Raw genomic sequence first — 20425 nt, 5'->3', positions numbered from 1 at the left:
TTACTTCAAAAGAATTCGAATCTGGTACAAAAATGAATGTCATTGCGAAAGCGTCTTGCAAAATGCCTTTTAAATATAGCCCTTCTTAGTAATCACAAACGACTGTGATTGGTTCGTCCTCTTAGCGCAGAGAAAAGTAAACAGGTACCTCGTGATATCGTTGTCTACCTGGCACTTGTGAGCGATGAGAAACTTTGAAAAGATAGCTTTAAAATATAAATAAAAAAAAACATTTCAGATTTAATGCATTAATTATTTATAATTGATGGTTATATTTGTGTGTTAGCCTATACATTTTTATGATAGATAGATAGATAGATAGATAGATAGATAGATAGATAGATAGATAGATAGATAGATAGATAGATAGATAGATAGATATTATTAATAATAATATTACAAAAATAGTTAACATATATAGTCTTTACAAACATATATGAACATCATTTTGTTTCTCTTAAACAAAAAAAAATGTACATTTCAAAATTTGTTAATTAAAACCTTGTCATATAATTGTATCTCCTTTCATTTTATGACCTAGTATTGGCTGCACTCTCTGTTACTGAAATCAATGTGTGCAAGATTCATTATATTTAGATTTAGGTATTTTTATAGTACATTTTAGAACGGACTTTTATTGTGTGGTATGGCGGAAAACGTAAAGCGTCCCTTAAAATGTGCGCAAAAGAGCCCAAAATGTGGGTTGCCAAGTTGCAAATGACCATTCAAATTAAAACAAACAAAATATGTTGTTTGACAAAACCGTACGGATTATTTTATTTAATTTATTTCAAATTGGAAATGTATTTTATATTTTTATTTTATTTATCTGAAGGAACAGCTCCTACAAAATAACAATGGTTAATGATTCGTGTTGTATATCACTGGGGCACAAATACAGGACCACTACGAACAGGTTTTTTTTTTTCTTGTCCATAAACACACATTGTGTATTTAGGTCTTTTCCTGACACCAAAAAATATTTACACGTTTTAACCCAGGAAAATTATTTTATGCGGACAACCTGGCAACCCACAGACTCCAGTTCCCTGTTGGTGTGCGGCTGTACAATGAAGGTACGATGGCTGCTTGCATCAGAGTAATATGTAAGAGAATGACCACATTGACAGTCGCTATTCATGATGGCTCTGCTTTCCTGAACGCTTTCTTTGCCAAAACACACTAATCTCCCTGTTTCGTCCCATCTGTAAAGGCCAAGTGTTGTATTTGCCTCAGTCTGCTAGCCCCGTGCTATGATTCTATGCACATCAACTCTCTTTAATTGACCTGACCGGTGAGTTACTAAGATTGATATTTGCCGTTTCATAACGCATATACGCATACAAGCTCTCTGAATGTAAACTAAAGCGAAGTAACCTCATTATGCAACATATATGTTTAGTTAGCTAGCTTTGCTTGTAGCTAACATTAGCAGCTGCTATGGTACTACATTTGCTTCCTTGGTTGTTGCTGGTAACGTTAAAGGTCAATATGGCAAATTGGGTGACGCAAAAAAGCATTATATAAATCTATGGATCATATTAAAACTCAAAACAGAACATTATAGAATTTAGCGAACAGTTAGTGTCCAAGGACTTTGCATGGATTCTTACAGTGCCTAATCTTCATGTCTGAATTGCTGACATTGCTTGTTTTAATTCTTTGAGGTTTGATGTGTTTCTGTTTTGAATGTGTGAATTAATGCACACACTTTTCCCCTGTATTCTTTGTCTCTATTTAGATATCACTCATAACATGGCCATCACACAGTTTCGCCTTTTTAAAATATGCACCTGTTTGGCATCTATTCTCTCATTCTTGAAAAGACTGATTTGTAGGTGAGTATAAATCTCTTGTTCAGTTGCACGCATATTCATCTTGCAGATTGTCAGTCTGAAGCCTGTTGACATTGGAGGATCCAGAGATGAATGCATGTCCCTTGCAGATGTGATGCTGTGGTAATGAGTTTCCTATGCTGCGCTGTGTTTTGACTGTTGTTGTTTGTTAATGTAGGACTGGAAGGTCACGCAAGCTGAGCGGGGATCAGATCACACTCCCGACCACAGTTGATTATTCCTCTGCAGCAAAACAGGTTAAAAAATGCATCATGTTGGAGACTGTGTCATGAATATTTACAATAATTATTGCTTAAGAAATGGGTCATAAGAAAAATATTTTGCAAGGAGAACATAACATTTTTTAGGGCAAATTCATACAATACATTTTCAAAATATATATATATTGTCACAAAACATTATATTTTAAATAAATTCTGTTCTTTTGAACTTACTATTGATCAAAGAACACTGTAAAAAATGTATCACAGTTTCCACCAAAATAATAAAAAAATTATGAAAAAATATATTTTTAAGAGTCCTGGCTGCGGAAAATTCAGCTTTGCCATGGAATAAATTTAAGTACAGTTTAAATTGTATTAAAATATAAAACGGTTAACAATATTTCACTATATATATATATATATATATATATATATATATATATATATATATTACTATATTATTGATCAAATAAATACTTTGGGTAGAAAGTGTAAGACACTTCTTTTAAAAAAAATATTACAAAATTGTCTAGAAAATAATGTCCTGGCCTTAATAGTGGCAAAAAATGTTTATTATGTTATGTTTTTATTTTAGGAGAAAATTATGTTTAAGAATAGATATGAACAAAATACCATTATAGCATCAGAAGCCGCATTTTTCACAATTTCATAGTGTATGTAAATGAAGCATTCCTCTCAGTATAATGAAAGAGCTTTTTGAAACCGACCATGTCCGAATGGTTAAATCGTCATGGAGGTCCTTCACAAAAAGAAGCCACACATTTCTATGCATCAATGAGAATAACAAAAATAAAACACACTTTGACTTAGAAATAAACTGGACAGATGACTATTACTACTATTGGCACTTGATGAAATGAGTGAATGTTTGTTGTATAATTCAATTCAGCCAGAGATTGAGGATTGGAGCTCATGGGACGAGGATGGTCCAACAAGTATTAAAATTGAAGGTGACAACGGGATAGTTCCACCTCCACAGAACGAAGCTGAAGAAGAAGAGCCAGACTACTTCAAAGACATGGCTCCCACCATCAGGAAAACACAAAAAGTAGGTTGGTTATTAGGAGGGGTTACATCTGCTGCTGGTTCATTGTTATTTATTTATTTTCTTCTCTCCTAGTTTTTATTTTATTCTGTCCTATAGTTTTATATTTTATGTTTTTACATCCTAGCAACTCTCCTTCTCTTGCTTTCTCTCTTAAAAACAAGAAAAACACAACATTTTTTAACAATTTATTTCTTTAGTTAGGGCAAGAGGAAATTCAATTCTATTGAAATAAGAGACTTTATAGTTTCATGTGAAAAATTCAAGAAAGTCTTTTGGTTTTGAGAATAACAGCTTTCCCCTTGTGATGAAAAAAGGGCCAAATATTGTTGAAGCACTAGTGCAGACCTTCTCAATCCCATTTTTGTGTTATTTGCAATATCATTCAAGAGTCAGTAAAATCTTTTATTTAGCAAGGCTGCAATAAATTGATATTAAAGACATTTAATTAATCAAAGGAGGCTTAAAAAATGTCTCACAGTTTTCAACATTAATAAAAAAGAAAAAAATCATTGCCATTTGTGCTCTTTTTCCAGATTGTCTTGAAGAAAAGGGAGCCTCTGAATTTCTCTATGCCTGACAGCTCCTCAGGTTTCTCCAGCCGACTAGCCGCCACTCAGGACATGTCCTTCATCCAGCCCTCTGTGAGTTATACAGTGTAACAGTGATAATCACACAGTTGCGATTGTGAGGCCAGTCAACACTTTAGATCATCAACAACAACAACAAAAAAAGATTTATTGGGGGTCCTCCAGTTGATATGATGATCAGTAAACACAATGTCTCTGTGTGCTGCAGGCGGAGCTGGGGGACCTGGACACCTGGCAGGAGGACAACAATGCCTGGGAGGATGAGGCAGATGCAGCCTGGGAGACAGAGGAAGTGCTGAGGTAAGCTTCCTTACCAGCTGACTATGATGTGGTCCAGTGCAACATAAAAATGTTTCTGCAGACCTGCCAACCTGTACACATTTTGTGTAGCGGTTACGCATTTTGACATTTCCCACTCTAAACTATGCCAAAACCTGGTGAAGCCTCTGTCCATGCACAACACTCAAAACAAGCAGAAAAAGATGAAGAGTTCAACCAATCAGCTTTTTTCTGGATTTTGCATTTAAATAATTTCCGTGCGTTTTATTATTTTCTATACTGTAATAAAGGCTATGCCGATTAGCAGTGGATTATAAATATACATAATTATTACGAGGTAGTTTTGAGAACACAGATAAACTATACATTTGTCTTCTCAGTCAAGTGTTTGTTGTCTTAATGTTCTTTTTGTATGTCATTATGCAAAGCATTTCTATCTTCTTTCATTCAGTTACAGCAATAGCTGGATGCTTTTGTCCATACTAGGAATTTCCTGAAGCGTCATCAGTTCTATCCATTTCTGCACGAGGGTGCCTAGGCATTAGTTATGGATGAAGCTGGATGTCTTTGTCCATATTAGGTATTTCCTGGAACATAAGGAGTTCTTTTGTATTCTCTCAATTTTAAGAAGACATATGATAATCCACGTTTTTCTGCAGTGTACAGAAGTGTACTGGATTTTTTTTTTTAAATAGCATTTAAGAATTACAGAAAAGAACTCTGATGTGCCAAACCATCAGAACCTAAGTGAAAACTGTAGTTAAAAAACTGAGGTATTTATTGAACCGTGGGCTAACTGTATTGTTGCATCCCTACTGTTTAGTTTACTCTAAAATACTGTATAACAGGAATATCATAAGCTTTACATTATGATGATGATGTAATGTGTATATGTCAGAGGTTTAAATTCTGTAGAAATCAGCTGAGCAGATTCTGTGATGGTCTGGTAGTAACCGAACTCAAAATATTTTGATATTTTGAAAAAAGTTTACTGATTTTGTCCACTAGGTGTCAGTGTACAAGCACAGCTGTTTTCAACCTCCACTGCAATGTGCCAGATCTTGATTAAAGGGATAGAAATTCTGTCATCATTTACTCACCCTTATGTCAAGCCAAAGCGGTGTGCATTTCTTTCTTCTGTGGTACATAAAAGAAAATATTATGAAGAATCTTATGAACAGTTTCAGTTAATATATATATATAAAAAAATACTATGGAAGTACTGAGCTGTTTGGTTTCTTGTCACTCCAGGTTTGGATAAGAAGTTGAATAATTGATGACAGAATTGTCATTTTTGAGAGTGCTATTTTACTTTGATCTAACGTATATCACATCATATTTGAAAGGGTATGTTTTTTGAGTGTATTTACTGACCGCATACAATAAAGCAGATTATTGATTTTCAAAACAATTATCTCTTTAAACCTATAAATGCAATGAAATTGATCTTTCTTTGTCTATTGTGAATACAGGCAGCAGAAGCTGGTTGAGAGAGAGAGACGTGCAATGGAGCAACAAAGGAAGAAAATGGAAAAAGAGGCACAGAGAATGATGAAAAAAGAGCAGAAGATTGCTGTCAAGCTTTCATAACATTAATACAGAACACCGGACACTTAAAGCAACAGCCAAACAACTGCTCATATTACATTTTACCTGGTTTTGTCCTGCCCGCCACACTACTGTCCATATGTTTTTTTTTTTTAGTCAGTCATCTTTGTTGGGTTTTTTTTTTTTTTTTTGTTTGTTCTTGTTTTTTTTTTTTTTTGTTTTGTTGACAGCACAAAGAATCATCCCTTTTGTTTATTTTTGAGTGTTTGTGACTGTTCTTACCGTGCAGTCGATGAAAGGAAAAACTAAATGTTTTTTTTTTCTTTCAGTATTTACACTTGAATGACTTTGTCAAGAAAAAAATTTAGATAAGGAATTCCATTCATTTTTGGTTTTGCTTTTTTGTCTCCCTTTTTTTGTCTTTTTCTTCATCAAAGTCTTGTGTCTGTGCTTTAAACACTGGACCTCTCCAGAAATAGGTGATATCTCAATATTTCAAAAGAATCAATTTTATGCAACCTTGAGTTTTTGTTCTCCACATTCTATTTAGCCATCTGTCTAATCTATTGCAATTCTGTTTACCTGGTAATCATGGGCTTAATTGTGAATAATCCTTATATTTTGATCTTGATTTTTCTAAAGACAACAATTTTAGTCATCTGGGTAATTGTCAGTGGGAATGGAGAGCAGATTTATTCAGTATGTACTGAGGCTCGAAGAGAGCGCTTTTAAGAGATGTGGGTTGGTCGTCATGGAAACGCTGAAATTTTTAAAATATCCAAATTGGCAACCAAACCATCTTTTATCTTTAGTAAGACTGTGTTACTGAGAAGAGCACTGACTAAGAGAAAAGCTTTCACTGTTTATTTGAAAGCAGTTTGTCCAGGGGAACCTCTTGTATTTAGCTATTAAAGAATTTATTATTTCTTGAAAATGTAGAAATTTATCATGTTTATTGATAGAATGAGGAGGAGGAGGATGGTGGTGCTGAAATTAATTTCTGCATGCTATGATGATTATTAAGGAACATGAAGCCATGAAAGACACAGGTACAGATAACCATTAAAAAAAAATGAATAAAATTACACCTTTTGCTATGATTTATGTTTCCCATTCATGCATGCTCATGCCTTTTTAAGTTGTTTTTACATTTTTTTTTTATTACTTAGCTGTAATAAACATTTTGGTTGTCTGTTCAATTGTTTATCTTTATTCAGAGGCTTTCAGAATCTTCTACTGTCATTTCTTCACCAGAAAACATGCTCATCGTGCCGTGGTAAAGATGACGTCTTTGGGTCTCTGAACATAATCAGCAATACTAGACTTTATTTGATCTGTTTGTACTCAGACTGTTAAAATGTTCAATCAGCATCATAAAGCTGAATACGTGTGCTATCATTTGTGATATTCAAGGTCAGATGCATTGTCCGAACCGGTGGAATATTCCAGCTCTGAGAATGTGATGTCATAATCCCCATCTGCCTCAGCAACGCCCCCCAGGCCGACCAACCCTCCCACAGCCTGACCCACTTAGACTGAGAGAGGAAAATAAACTCTGACTGAATTATACATTACATGCTGTCTTCTGCAGCTTTGCGCATCTTCATCCCAACCTCCTCGTTTGTCTCTGTAATCATCAAGATTTGTGGACTGTGTTTATTAAATAAAATGTATATAAGCACTGTTTAAAGATTTAATGGGGATTAGGGAGCATCTCAGCAAAATCATATTAAAACATTTACAATACATACTCTGGAACAGAGTAAATTGCTACAGTAACTGTAGTGTCCAACTGGGCTAACAGCACAAAAAAGCAAGCATTTGCTCAGTCTTGCCATTTCATGCGTGCAGGGTTGCATGTTATGCAATAGTCGAGTCCCATCTGGTAGCAGAAGTACTGTGTGTTTCTCAAGTGGCCCAGGGGTCCATGCTTGCTGTGTAATGGTTGCTTTAGTCTCAGCTTCTGAATATAGCAGCACTGATGTTCATATACTCCATATATTTTGTATTATATAAAATGTTTTTTGGGTTCTTGTGCATGTGTGTGTGTGTGTGATTGGGTACCCAGCAGGTCCATTAAAGAAGCATTAATGCACTTCCACTGTCTATGATAGGATTTCTCTAAAAACATATTAAAGTTTAAACAACTTTGTTTTATCAGTTACAGGCACTTTTATGTCTCGGGGGTGATTTTTATTAGGCCTAAATACAACAACTTTATTTATTTATTTCAGCAGGGTGGGTTAGGCTGTCGTTCTTATATGGTAAGTGTTCACATAAGGCTCCAGCATTAGTCATCCTCAGGTAATACTGCCAACTACTACCAGCTTTTCATGAATAAAATGAAATAATGACACGTTTTCCGTCACTATTTGACATTTCCCCCCTCAACAGCTGATACTGTTTACAACACAAGGTGGTTTTGTGACTGTCCAAAGCACATGAATGAGACTCTGGGTGTCCGTGTCATCTATCTGTAATATGCCAACACCTAAATGTCATTTCACACTGAACCACAACACAGGGTTAACCCCACTTCTGAATTATTGGTGAGAAAAATGCCACTGCCTGGGATTAAACGCGGGATTTAGAAAGAAGATAACCAGTGTGAAAAGCCCTCAAAATGTGTGCCATTTCCACGAAGGAAGTAATGTCAAATTTTGCAAAAAATGTGACATTTATTTTTAATAAAAATTATTAATATTTAGTTTTTAATTTTTATTTTACTAATACTTACAATGTAATTTCCATAACAAAATGTAAAATGTTAAACAATGGTGTAAATGACACTACAGGTACACTTGAAAACTATTTCCTGACTTGGAAAAAAAAAAGAGTCTACTGCTTCATAAACAAGTAGCTGTTCAAAGAAACTTAATCTTGTGGAGAGCAAAGAATTAAATTGTATTAATCTAGGATTAAAGTTTAAGGCTCACTTTACTGACTTAACTCGCTTTGCTTGGCACATCACAGCAGCATTAAACCTTTTCGTAAAACAACATACTCTAATACTCTACTTCTATTGGTAGCTGAAAGCATTATCAAATTATCCAAAATGTTTAAAAGGCAGGATTGCAGAAATGGTAAAGGATTTGTATCACTTTGTAAATATCATTCATTCAAAGTCTTTAGAGCTTTTTGTGGACACTGATTTAGAGTGGGACTAAAAAAATTATACAATACCTATACAATAAATACAATAAAAAAAATTATACAATACAATACCTAACACACAATAAAAGTCTGAGCTTTGAGGGGTTTTCCATGCTTTAATAATAAATATAATGATATACATCTGATATAAACAAAAATATTGCACATAGCTCAGGCACATAACAAGTGTTCGCTGTACTGTTGCAAGTGCTGCCTTTCAGGAAATTGTTAGTTTACGGAGCAACATGTAAAAGCTCTAACTCCAGGGAGAGAAATACAGTTTCACAAAACACTGAACACATTAAAGCTTTGGCAGAAGGTTTTAGTTCTGTTGGAACACAAGTGACATTTTAACTACAACAAAAACAACAGTCAACTGACAGTCAACCCCTATTGTCACTCTAAATGACTCTTTTATAAAAAGCAGGGAATAGCAGTCAGCAAAGAACTAGACTTAAGCAACAGAATCACCCACCCATATGATCAGATTATGCAAAAATATTTATATATACACAAATATAAGGGCAATAAACAACAAAAAAAAAAAAAAAAAAAAAAAAAAAAAAAAAAAAAAAAAAGACAAAACAAGTCCCTTTGCAGCCCCTTAATTTCATCCTTTGTACCTCAAAAATACACAGTGCAAGGTAGGAATGTTGCAACTAAACGGAAAAGAAGTGTATGCATGTAATCACAGGTGTACAAAAACAAAATTTCTACTTGAAGATGACGCTAAAGTGCTCTTGCTGTAACTGTGGGTGAGGGCCACTAAGTGTCTGGCCCGTGAGAGACATGGCGGAGTGAGTGCAATCCCACAATGCAACAGCCTCGAATTAAAGCTGCAATGTTGTACACAGGAGCCCCTCCAACCAAACCGTGCTGCGAGTAAAGCCATGCCACGGTGGGCAGAACAGGTGCTGCCACAGCAACCAGATCGACCAAGAAGTTGTTACTCCAGTGGCTTTTTCCCACCACTGCCATGCTAGAGGTGTTCTTGGGATTCTTCAGGTCGAAATTCAGCTCTTCCATGAACTGGGGACTCATTTTGGGCTCAGAAAACCCCAGACCAGAATCATTTACTGTGTTTTGGGCAGTGTTGGTGCAAATGGGGCCAACATCTTTGACTTCATCTTGTGCTTCAGGCAAGTCCTCAACCTTTTTGGGAACTTGTGCTGAAGGTGATTCCTGGGATTGTTGGGGTGAAGAAATAAGGAGACCAGGGAAGCCGCCACCTTGGAGCTTTAGCAGCTGGAAGAGGAGGGCTTGGAGATCAGTGGTGTAGATCATCTGATCAGTCTGGACACCTTTATCTTCTGCACTAAAGGGGCTGCTTGAGATATGCTCCTCTGGGTTCTTTTCTGAGACATTCTGCTCCAAGGTGGACAGCCCTGGTTGGGGAATGATCTCGGTGCCACCATCCTGGCTGGAATCAACTGCAGTGGACATGAGAACCTTCTCGAGAATTTCAGCTCTGTTGGCCATCTCATCATTGGCCAGCAGCTCACTATCAGCCATCTCCTCCACTGCTTGTTCTTCACCATGTAGCTCCATCTCTAACTTGACTGCAGTGGATCTTTCTGGAGACTCAAAGATAAAGTCCAGCGTGGGCTCATCTTGTAAGTTGCAGCCATTCTGTGCCAACTCCATGCTGTGGAGCAAGGACTCCAGCTTTCGGTTTTGGATGTTTATGTCAATGAAATACTTCTGGATGCCCTTGTCCTTCTCCATGAGGCTGTTCTTCATGGTTTCCACCACTTGACGCAGCTGCTTGATCTCTTTGCGTGCTTCTTTGAGAGCTAGCTGAGCTTCCACACGGTGACATTCCTCCTCTATCCAGTCCTCCCGCATACGCCCCAATTGGGACTTCAGCTCCTCATTCTCAGCCTCCCTGAAACCCATCAGTGTGGAAAATGTACCATGTGATATCAGTTTGCAAATTGTGTCAGAGCTCTTGAGGGAACTGCAATTCAGTAATGCATTAGAGCAAGTATTTCAAAGCAGACTCTTACCGGTCACAAACTGTGGTCTGCGAGTCTCTGAGTTTTGTCTTGAGGTGTCGTATGGCTACCTCTTTCTGCTGTAGAGGGGTGAGGTACTGCTCTGGATTGGGAGGCTTGATGCCATGATTGTCTCCGCAGGAATGGTAGCGTACAGGAGTGGTTCTTCTGAAAGTTAAAAGCAAGCTTTTTTTTACATTTGATGAAGCATGCTAATATGAAAGCTATAACAAGAGCTGAAGTAATGAACTTTACGGCCTGTTGTGTTAAGTTAATAGTTGTGTTAAGTTTCCATCACTCTGTTTTTATGTACATTTTAAAGTATTGCATCAGAAACGAGTGAAGGAAATGCAAAAAAAAAAAAAAAAATTTCTCTTATTTTGCAAAGGTGGTTTTTGACTTGTGAGATAAAGGGTTAATGCAAATAATGGGAGATGGAAACATTTTGCGAATAAATTCCTCCATGTGCATCAACAGTCACATGACCTTGTGCAATGGGACTGTATCTAAATGCAAAAAGCTTTACTAATATGAAAAATGAAAAACCTATTACACAAGTCTTACACCATAACTGCCCTTTATTTGGTCCATTAAATTTGGTTTAGGCCAATGGTGGGACGTAACCCAAATATAGACTGCAGGTCTGTTTTAATAGCGTCATGGTCAGTGAGGTAAAAAACAAAAAAACAAAACCAAAAGCAAATAATAAAACGCAACCTACCATGCAAAAGGAGAGCAGGGTAATTATTAATTTAACATTAATATCTAAAGAACATAATGAACTAAAGTACAAAAAAAGACAAAAAGAAAAAAAAAGTTACAAATATATTAATGTACATAAAGAATGAAAAATAAATTATGAAAGTAACATCAAAAAATGGCCCTGTTACCAGGCAGTAAAACTAGAAGCACAATATCCTAGCAACCTGCTATGTTGCTTTGAAGTCAAATTTGCATCTGCGCCAGAGATGGAACAAATGGAAGAACAAACAAGGACCCTGGAGAAGCTCAGAAAGGCATTACAAAGCACACGTTCTGTGCTTAGATTAAAAAAATCTAATGGGCTAATGGGGGTGGGTTATATATAAAAAAGGAAACTACATGTACAATGCAATCAACCAAATCAGCCAAATTCACTCCTTTTGACCATGTCAACAAGAATACCAACTAGTTTCCTTACCCTCTATCACATAAAAGGCAGAACTAAAACCCCAGAAACCACACATCATGCTATTAAGCCAAACTACACAGCTTAAATATCTTCAAACATACTGACTGTGTGCACATGAAATATTAATGCCCCTCAACCCGCTCTACAAAAAAAAGTAGCACTGAAAAACACTTTACTCCTGTCAGCCAGCCAACGGCTTTGCTGTATGCGTGGGCAAAATGAGAGCAGACAATTTTGTCAAAATCCCCTCAAAGCCTGGCACAGCCAAACCATGACCAATCTAATCCTTTATTCTGTGAAGAGGTTGAGGACACGATAACACTCTCTGTACTGCGCCTGAGCCCTGCATAAAATATATTGCATCTACCATGTTCTCAACTTCTTTCCATCTGTTTGCTTCTGCCTCTTTTCCCATACCTTCTGGTAGAGCTGGAGATGCTAATGCTGTTGGTAGTGGAGGGGGCTTTGGGGGGCGTCCTGTATGGGGCATAAAGCTCTGCATCGCGAGGGGCAGTAGGACTTCCTGCAGGTTTGAACACTGGCAGGCTTCTGATGTGGGGCCCACTGCTAAGGGAGATAAGAGCAAGATTGGACACGACAGTACCATGATAGGCAAGACACGCAGGCTATATTTGGGATAACAACCAACCATGCAAGTCATTCTTTTAGCATGCATGGAATTATCTTTTTACCTACTACTGTAGATTTAACAAAATGTGCACTGTGCTTTGAACAGTTTTTAGTGTTATGTTTTGTAAATGTTTATATAACTGTATGCCATTAATCTCATAATAAGATCAAGTGACAACAATGTTGCATGCTGTATCAAACCACTTTACACACTTTATTAAAAAAAAATGACAAAGGGGTAGTTGATTGTGATTTCACTTTTTTAACGTTAGTAAGTGTGTAATGTGGCTGTTTGAGCATAAATATCTGCAAAGTTAAATGCAAACGAACATGTCATCTTGATGTAATTTAAAATTCTGGCAGTTTAATGCCTACAAAAACGGCTTGTAGAGACTACAACGAGCTGCTTCCCGGGTTCGTTGCGTCACAAACCCAGATAAATCCCGCTGAATTAAAGCTTTAATCAGGATAAAACCATATATTAAAAGCTAACAGAAGCAGTAGCACTTACAAATAACAGCGTATCTAAAAGTATGAGACAACAACAAACATAAAACATACCATTAAGAGCCGTGCTTGCACAGGTTCTGCGCGATCCTCGTTACTAATATTCTCTGGGTCTCAATCAGGCTCAATTTGATAAGCAATTTATAAAACGGATAGTTCCGGTCCTTGATTCTGATTGGTTGAGCCACGTTTGGTTGGCAACCACTTTATTGCAACCACAACTGTTAACTGAGTAACTACATTGTTTGGTGGAAGAATACTGTTTTTATTAATATCTTTACAATTTATTTGCTCTGTTTTATTTTGTGAAACCTTACTACATATATGGAATAACCATTTTATAAAAGCAATAAGCCCAGTGAAGCCGTGGTTTACAGTGAATTCATAACAGCTACTGGGGTTTTAGGCACTCTGCTTCACGTCATGCCTAACAATGCCTCTTAGCTGTTATAAATTCACTGTAAACTACGGCTTTTTGGGGCTTATTGCTTTAATAGACGAAGCCATTGTTTACAATACAACCGCAAACGCTGAGGCAAGAGGCAGGACGTTTAGACGCGGACTAGAGACGGTTTAGCCAATCACCACACACTGAACAGCTAACCAATCTGAGCCCGTTGCGTATTTCTGAATAAGAGGCTTCATAAAAACAGGAAATGATCAGCACATTTATAGGAGAAGGGACAGAGCAGTGTGGAATAAAGGTAAATTATGTGAAAAATAATGCTTTTTTTTTTTAACTAAGCATTAACACATGTTAGACTGCACCCCAGCCTAGAAAAATCAAGCCTAGAAAAAACAAAAACAGGTAACCACCCCTTTGAAAAAAAAAAAAAAAAAAAAAAAAGTATTAGCCATCTTGGATTAGGCTTCAGAAACAAAACAAAAAAATAAAGCATAAAAACCATACCTGCGAGAAGATGATTTCTTCCCTGCAGAGTTGCTGGGCAGAGTTTCATGTGTCTTGTAGCTTCCAGTGCTGCTAGATATGCTGAAATCTGTCTCGCTGCCTACAGTGCATAAAAATTGGGATCAAAAGTCTAAAGTTTCCTCTAAAAAGACTATAACATCAGCAAAACTGATCCATTCAAGGGTATCTAAAAAGACTGTGGAAGTAAAGACTTCAAACCCGCCAAATGCACAACCCAAGCACGTTTCCAATTAGCATACTTCCAGTAGCCAGATCAAAGAGGCCTGTCAGAGGATAGGGTTACAGACTTCTGTGATGAACATAGTTTGACTCCATAATGGAAGAAGTAAGGCTTGGGAAGTCAGGGGCTGAATCTTTCAGTGACAGAGGAATCCTTCCCCTTCGGTTTCTCTCAGCACTTTTATGTAAGCTTGAATATCACCTTACCTGCAGCCATTAACTTTTCTAGTTAGCGTTAGCATTTAGAGCCTGCTGGCAGATGGCATATCCAGAAAGCCATTCAAAAGTATCAATGTTATAATATCTTGCAGCATGTTAATTGCTAAATTATCATTATATTTGAAATTGTAAATTTTTTTATTTTTATTCGGAGGGCTTTTAAAAACATGATATATTCTTATACTAATTTATTCTTGCTAATCTTAAGGCTAAAGAGACATAATACTGATTACCTAGTTCCTGGAAGTACCATTGAAGTAAGTGGGAAAGCAAATAGATAACCTTCTGAGCTACATTAGACATACTCGTATCAGATCAAGACATATTTCAGACAACAGAATATTTTGGGGAAGAAAAAAAAATCTAAAAATCTAGTCTAAAAATAATCAAAATAAAACCTATTAAGCAATGCATTCAAAATGAAGTAACTGAAAGACAGAGATATGCTTAAGAGGGGGTAAGATAATTCGGGACTCTTTTTTTACTAAAGGTTTTTCTAACAATATACACACCTGAGAAGCATCTCCTTCCTTTTGACAAAACCATGATAAAGTGCGTACTTTTTCAAACGTGCCTCTATCTAACTATCTAACCAAACAAATGTGACTAACTTGCTTACAATTACAAAACTGTGTAAGTTGCTCAGTACAAATCAAGCTCAAATGCTGTGAATTCTCACAGGCGGTGGGAGGAGCCAACTTCTTTAAGTTGCACTGATTGGCCATTTACAAGCCAACCAATCACTGGCCTCTATGAGGAAGTGTAATCAAGCACATGGCACCTGCTACTTCCTGGATTGTGTTGTGTTTTTTCTGTTTTCAAAAAAGACTTCAGAGAAACCCATTCCAGCAGAATCCCAAGAACATTTAAATGGATTAAACAGGCAGGTGTGACCATGATATAAATTAATTACTCATCATGCCCTTGTTTCAAAACAGAAGTTTGGAGAACTGTATGTGTTTCTGTGTCTGAACCTGCAATCCAGTGTACATGCACACTTGCACACAAGCTGATAAAGATCCCATGTGCAAACTGTCCTTTAATGTTGTGGTTGTTTATGTAACTAACCAAACATTAGATTACTAAACCAAGCAGTTCTTTACTTTTTCGAATGCAAAAACATGCAGTTCTGTAAACATTGACTATTTGACATGTTCTCATAGTCATTATCAAAAATCATATAAATATTTTTATTTCCTTTTCAATTATTCAGACTGATTAATGTGTTTCTGAGCATCGGAAAGGCAATATACAATTAATAAGAATTTATTATTGCTATTATTTTACAAATAAACCTTCATAATCTAAAGAAAATAATGTAAAAATGTAAATAGAATATAATAAGGTTGCAATAATTGCAGAAATAAAATTACCTTTATTCATGATTGGTGAACATTGTTGCTTCTCTCGCTTGTGCTTCTGTGTGGGTGTGCTCCACTCGGCCACTACGTTCATCCGAACTCTCTTCACCTTGACCTTGCGCTCTCCCAGAGCGGGTGAACTCAGTGGGCTGTTGTCAGAGCCTGAGGGGGTCTTGGTTGGCGATGCACATTGACTGCTTGGGCATCCAGTATCATCTGAGAAGGCAGAACCAAGTGGAAATGACATAACACCCCATTTAAAATTATACTAGTGTGATTTTCCTTATCAGAGAGGCCATATGAATAAGGCCAACAACACATAAAAGCCATCAGAGAAGTCATGATAACCTTGTGTCCTACCTGAGGACAGGCTGTTGGGACTGATGGTTCTTTTTGAGTGCTGCGAGCTAATGTCAAAATCCTTGCTCTCCTCTTCTGACAATGGCATGTTGGATGCTGATGACTCCTTTGCTTTAGTACGTAAAGGGTGGAGGACAAATCGAGGGATACGGCTACGCATGCTTCCCTTTTCCTTTACCTGCAGGAAATGGAAAATCGGTAACTGGGAACATGGAATGGTGCTACGACTACCTACAGAAAAAACAAACAGTCCGCATCTGAGGTGAGCTGTTTAAAGCTGGTATTAAGCTGTATTATGCTTGGGTTCTTAAAGTAAAATTTTTGTATCCAAGATAAGTCTTGCTTACATGCAATTAGTCTTACTGTAAGTAAAAACGTGTTTAGACAGAAATAATTTAAAGATAGTTCAGCACCTCGTATGTCTGAAAAGGTCCCATTCTTCTTAAATAGGGAATACTTCAAATAAAACTGTAAAAAAAGAAAACAGGTATGACAAACAAACCAGAACAAAGAAAGATCATAGTGTAAAAATGAATGAGGACATGACGCAAGATGCCAGGCTGGTTTAACCTAGTTTATGAATGGTTCTGTAAATAGACTAGAGTGCAGGCTACAATACTTATATCTCAGTATATAATATATAATTATATAAACAGTTAGTTGGTAAGTATACTTATATACCTGGCTACAATACTTACATACTTAAATACTAAATATAAGTTTTTACAAAGAATTTTCATTAAATCTTGTTTTCTACCCAGTTGTCTTTTATGGACAATTTAGAAATATAGTGCCTTATCATACTTGAGTTTCAGCCACCCACTAAATATAAATTTATTTTCTAGTTTGGTTGTTGAAGGTTATTACGGAGGAATTCTTCTATCTGCCTTATTTTGCAACTCTGAAGTAAGCTATTTTCTTTAATTATTTAATTTTTATGGTTTGTTATGGGTTACATTACTTTTGCGTTACTTTCACGTTACTTTTTAATATATGAGCAGGGCTTGATTGTTTTTAATATAAGAAATTCTATTTATAGCAAATGTAAAAGCCCTTTCACACCAAAAAGTGTAATGAATAAACCTCAGGCTGAAGGAAAAGTAAATTCACGTCTGTAGCGTAACCACGTCTGACACAGGAGAAGAAGGTTCAACACTCTTCAGCAATAAAAAAAAAAACAATGAGACACAATTGTTAGTTTATCTAAAGTCATTTTTGATTATTAGTATGGTTGAACTGGATCATTAAAGGTCAGCAGCAAAGACACTGTTAATAAAATGGGAATAGATACATTTGTGTTATTTAATATATTTAGTTATTGCAGGTTTTGCGTCATATTCTGAGTTTGCATTTCACTGTTTTGTTTAATTTTGATGAATACTAAATCTGTTTTGTTTTTTGTTTTTTTGTGAGTGGGATGAATTAATCCACATTCACATTTAGTCTAGAACTACAGTAACATCATGTTCACACAGCGCACACAATGCCTCCATACTTCCGATTTCTCCCAGTATGGGAACAGGAGGCTTGTCAGTCAAAAAATGGGAATACAAAGTAACTGGCGTTACTTTTTTGAAAAAGTAACTCAGATATTTTCTTGTAAATTAAAAAGTAATGCGTTACTTTACTAGTTACTTGAAAAAAGTAATCTGATTACGTAACTCGCGTTGTAATGCATTACCCCCAACACTGTTCACTAGTATTTAGAATTAAACTGCAGGAACACTTATTCTAAATTAAACTGATCCAAAGCTATTATTTAACATAATACTTCTGATGAACAGTGAATTTACCAAGTGTTATGTAAAAGGCTTTAGGAAGTAATATGGTCAATTTAATCCTTGTCTAGGTACAGAGATGATAAAAACCCATCTTTCTGAATAGATTATTTAACTGCTTTGGGTGTTCCAGATCTGCTCATAACTAACAGACCAAAGCCCAACGGCTGAATAATTTAATATCATGTATCACGCTTAATTGACTATGACGTCATTGGTCCATTTCCTGTTATTAGTGGTGTATGTTTGTGGTTGTGTGTGCCTTGTTTTTCAGCATCTCTTTGAAGTTGGTTATATAAGGGTTGGTTGCTTTCATTGCGGATGACGTAACTGACCCCTTGGGTTGATGCATGTTGCATAGCTGGGTTCTTGTCTCTCTCCGTTTTGTGTCCGGAATGCCATGTGTCATTACAAAAGAAGTCAAAGGACAACCTTTATGTTGGTTGCCCATTCCTTTTGGATATGGAAAATGTGTTATTGTTTTATTTTTTTATTTTTTTTGAGTGTCTTATGTCACCACATCCTTTTAAATTATTAAAGTATTATGTTGTTTTGGATTTTTGTGCTTTGTTTAAAGAAAAAAAAAGAATTGATTTAATTGTTTTGTCAGATTTAGTGCAATATTGGTGGTAGAAAGGGAACTGAAGTAAAAGTTCCCTTTTACTTATTTAAAATTGGGGGGTCAGTATGTTTTTTGTTTTAAAGAAATTAATACTCTTATTTATCAAGGATGCATTAAATTGGTCAAAAATGACAGTAAAGACATTTATAATATTACAAAAGATTTCCCGTTCAAATAAATGTTGTTTTGAATTGCTATTTATCAGAATCCTGAAAAATACAATATAAAAATATTAGGCAGCACAACCATTTTAACTGTGATAATAATAAGAAATGTTTCTTGAGCAGCAACTCATTAGAATGATTTATGAAGGATCATTTGACACTGAAGACTTGACTGAAAATTCAGCTTTGCCTTCAAAGAAATAAATTACATTTTAAAATATATTTAAACAGAATACAGTTATTTTAATTGTAAAAATATTTAACAGTTTTTCTGTATTTTTGAAAAAATAAATGCAGCCTCAGTGAACATTTTCAAAAACATTTAAAAATCTTACAGACTCCAAACTTTTGAACGGTGCTTTTTTCTACTTTGTCAAGAAGCTGTTAAATTATTGACTGTCAAATTATCACTCTAGACTGTTTCCTCTCTGAGCCCAAGTCAGAGCCTTAGCAACAGAACCTAGCAACAAAGACTTATCAACACAGAGGAACATTGCCTTTACAGAAGCCAGATAGTGGTCAGTGACATGAGTCAGCCATTCAGTCCTTGATTGATGCCTTGTGTCAGGGCAAGAGGCTTAGTGTTTTACCTCATGTCAGCCTAATAGAAAAGCTGAGACTAGTTTCAGCCTGACACAGTTAGAAGTTACTGATGCAATTTCTCTTAAATCACCTTATCCATCCTATATGCAAATGGCATGTCCGGCTTGAGGTGATAAAGCTGGAGTGCAGTCTGAGCTAGAGGTTATATACTTGTTGACTCATAACACTTTATGTAACATACTGCTCATATTTAATTAAGAAGAATGCTTTCATGCATAAAACATGACACAAAAAATCAGCTTCATCCCACTTTCAGAATAAAAGGTACAGAGTTGTCGCTGGGGCAAGAATTTATTCAACTAGGTCTATCTCTGAAATGTCAAATGACGCTTCTGCCCCACCTAAACAACGACTAAAAAAAAAAACGAAAGAAAAAATATATATAAACTGCATTACTAATCGAAAATATACATTTCATTTTTTAAAACTGTTTCTTAAAATTAAACATTAGTCTTACACAATGCGTGAACAGCAATGCGTAATTCAAGTTTAGAGCGAACATGTTGAATAGAGGCTATACAAAGAACATGTCGTAGGCTATTCTTTTTTATTTTTTTATTTCTTATTTTTTTTTAAACTAGCCTTTATCTACTAATATTAGAATGTATAACATTATTTCCATTAATATATGTGTGTTAGTAAAACCCGTTATGGTAAACAACAGTGTGACGCAGTAAGTAAATACACTTGCCTCGTGCTGGGCTGGATGGATTCCTGTCAGAGAGTGAGTGAGAGCGAAGGATGGGCTGCTCCCTTCAAAACAACACAATGCGCTCTCTCTCGGTCCTCAGCCCTTGTTTTGATCTGATGCGATGGACTCTCAACCTCAGTCTGCGAGAGAAGCCAGATTAATCCACACAACACATCGCAGTGCATCAGTGTGTGTGTTCAAGCAGAAGAGGCTGAGGACATTGACATCGCCAGGACGACGTGAATCTGACTAATGTTCCAAGTGTGTTATGTAACGAGCAGAAAGAATTAACCCTTACGTGTTCAAATGAGATTTAACAGGTTGGATTTATTGATTTGGTTTACTGCCATATGATTTTATCAAAAGTGACTTATGCAGTAGTCAACATTTGAAGTGGATCAAAGAAGTTAATCAAAGTTGTCCTAAGACAACAGGTATTGTTTTGGTTTTAGGACATCTTTGATGAAAGGTTTTGATCCA

General features: G+C 36.1%; 2 protein-coding genes across 8 annotated transcripts; one reads left to right on the top strand and one right to left on the bottom strand.

Moving 5' to 3' along the window:
- The first annotated feature begins 1004 nt into the window (after positions 1-1004).
- Positions 1005-5694, top strand: LOC109066067 (receptor-binding cancer antigen expressed on SiSo cells-like). 3 transcript variants are annotated; one of them, XM_019083066.2, is made up of 8 exons: positions 1005-1106; positions 1214-1294; positions 1742-1838; positions 2014-2092; positions 2970-3128; positions 3662-3769; positions 3924-4015; positions 5467-5694. In XM_019083066.2, the coding sequence occupies exons 3-8, from the start codon at positions 1756-1758 to the stop codon at positions 5582-5584; spliced, it is 639 nt and encodes a 212-aa protein (XP_018938611.1). In that variant the 5' UTR covers positions 1005-1106; positions 1214-1294; positions 1742-1755; the 3' UTR covers positions 5585-5694. The 3 variants fall into 3 exon arrangements, with proteins under 3 accessions (XP_018938611.1, XP_018938612.1, XP_018938610.1); XM_019083067.2 differs by having other exon boundaries at positions 1007-1076; XM_019083065.2 differs by having other exon boundaries at positions 1037-1294.
- A 3097-nt stretch (positions 5695-8791) lies between these two features.
- LOC109066066 (syntabulin-like) lies at positions 8792-20206 on the bottom strand. 5 transcript variants are annotated; one of them, XM_019083060.2, is made up of 8 exons: positions 19946-20206; positions 16501-16555; positions 16088-16265; positions 15740-15943; positions 13908-14007; positions 12278-12427; positions 10702-10857; positions 8792-10580 (listed from the first exon to the last, which is right to left on the bottom strand). In XM_019083060.2, exons 2-8 carry the CDS (start codon positions 16522-16524, stop codon positions 9461-9463), a joined length of 1932 nt encoding a protein of 643 aa, XP_018938605.1. In that variant the 5' UTR covers positions 16525-16555; positions 19946-20206; the 3' UTR covers positions 8792-9460. The 5 variants fall into 5 exon arrangements, with proteins under 5 accessions (XP_018938605.1, XP_042597408.1, XP_042597409.1 ...); XM_042741474.1 differs by having other exon boundaries at positions 10702-10854; XM_042741475.1 differs by having other exon boundaries at positions 12278-12424.
- Positions 20207-20425: the final 219 nt, after the last annotated feature.

Source organism: Cyprinus carpio, chromosome B16 (genome assembly GCF_018340385.1).
Source record: "Cyprinus carpio isolate SPL01 chromosome B16, ASM1834038v1, whole genome shotgun sequence".
Taxonomy (NCBI): domain Eukaryota; kingdom Metazoa; phylum Chordata; class Actinopteri; order Cypriniformes; family Cyprinidae; genus Cyprinus; species Cyprinus carpio.
The sequence above is the reverse complement of the archived record's forward strand: the minus strand, read 5'-3'. Positions and strand labels throughout refer to the sequence as shown.

Excerpts from the sequence above, each read along its gene's own strand:
- LOC109066066 (XM_019083060.2), bottom strand. The coding sequence starts at position 16,524 with ATGGGACCTTTTCAGACATACGAG. Across the intron at positions 12,428-13,907 it reads AAGAAATCATCTTCTCGCAG|CAGTGGGCCCCACATCAGAA; the intron begins GTATGGTTTTTA and ends TATCTCCCTTAG. Across the intron at positions 10,858-12,277 it reads ATCTCCAGCTCTACCAGAAG|AAGAACCACTCCTGTACGCT; the intron begins GTATGGGAAAAG and ends TTTAACTTTCAG.
- LOC109066067 (XM_019083066.2), top strand. The coding sequence starts at position 1,756 with ATGGCCATCACACAGTTTCGCCTTTTTAAAATATGCACCTGTTTGGCA. Across the intron at positions 1,839-2,013 it reads TTGAAAAGACTGATTTGTAG|GACTGGAAGGTCACGCAAGC; the intron begins GTGAGTATAAAT and ends TTGTTAATGTAG. Across the intron at positions 2,093-2,969 it reads ATTCCTCTGCAGCAAAACAG|CCAGAGATTGAGGATTGGAG; the intron begins GTTAAAAAATGC and ends AATTCAATTCAG.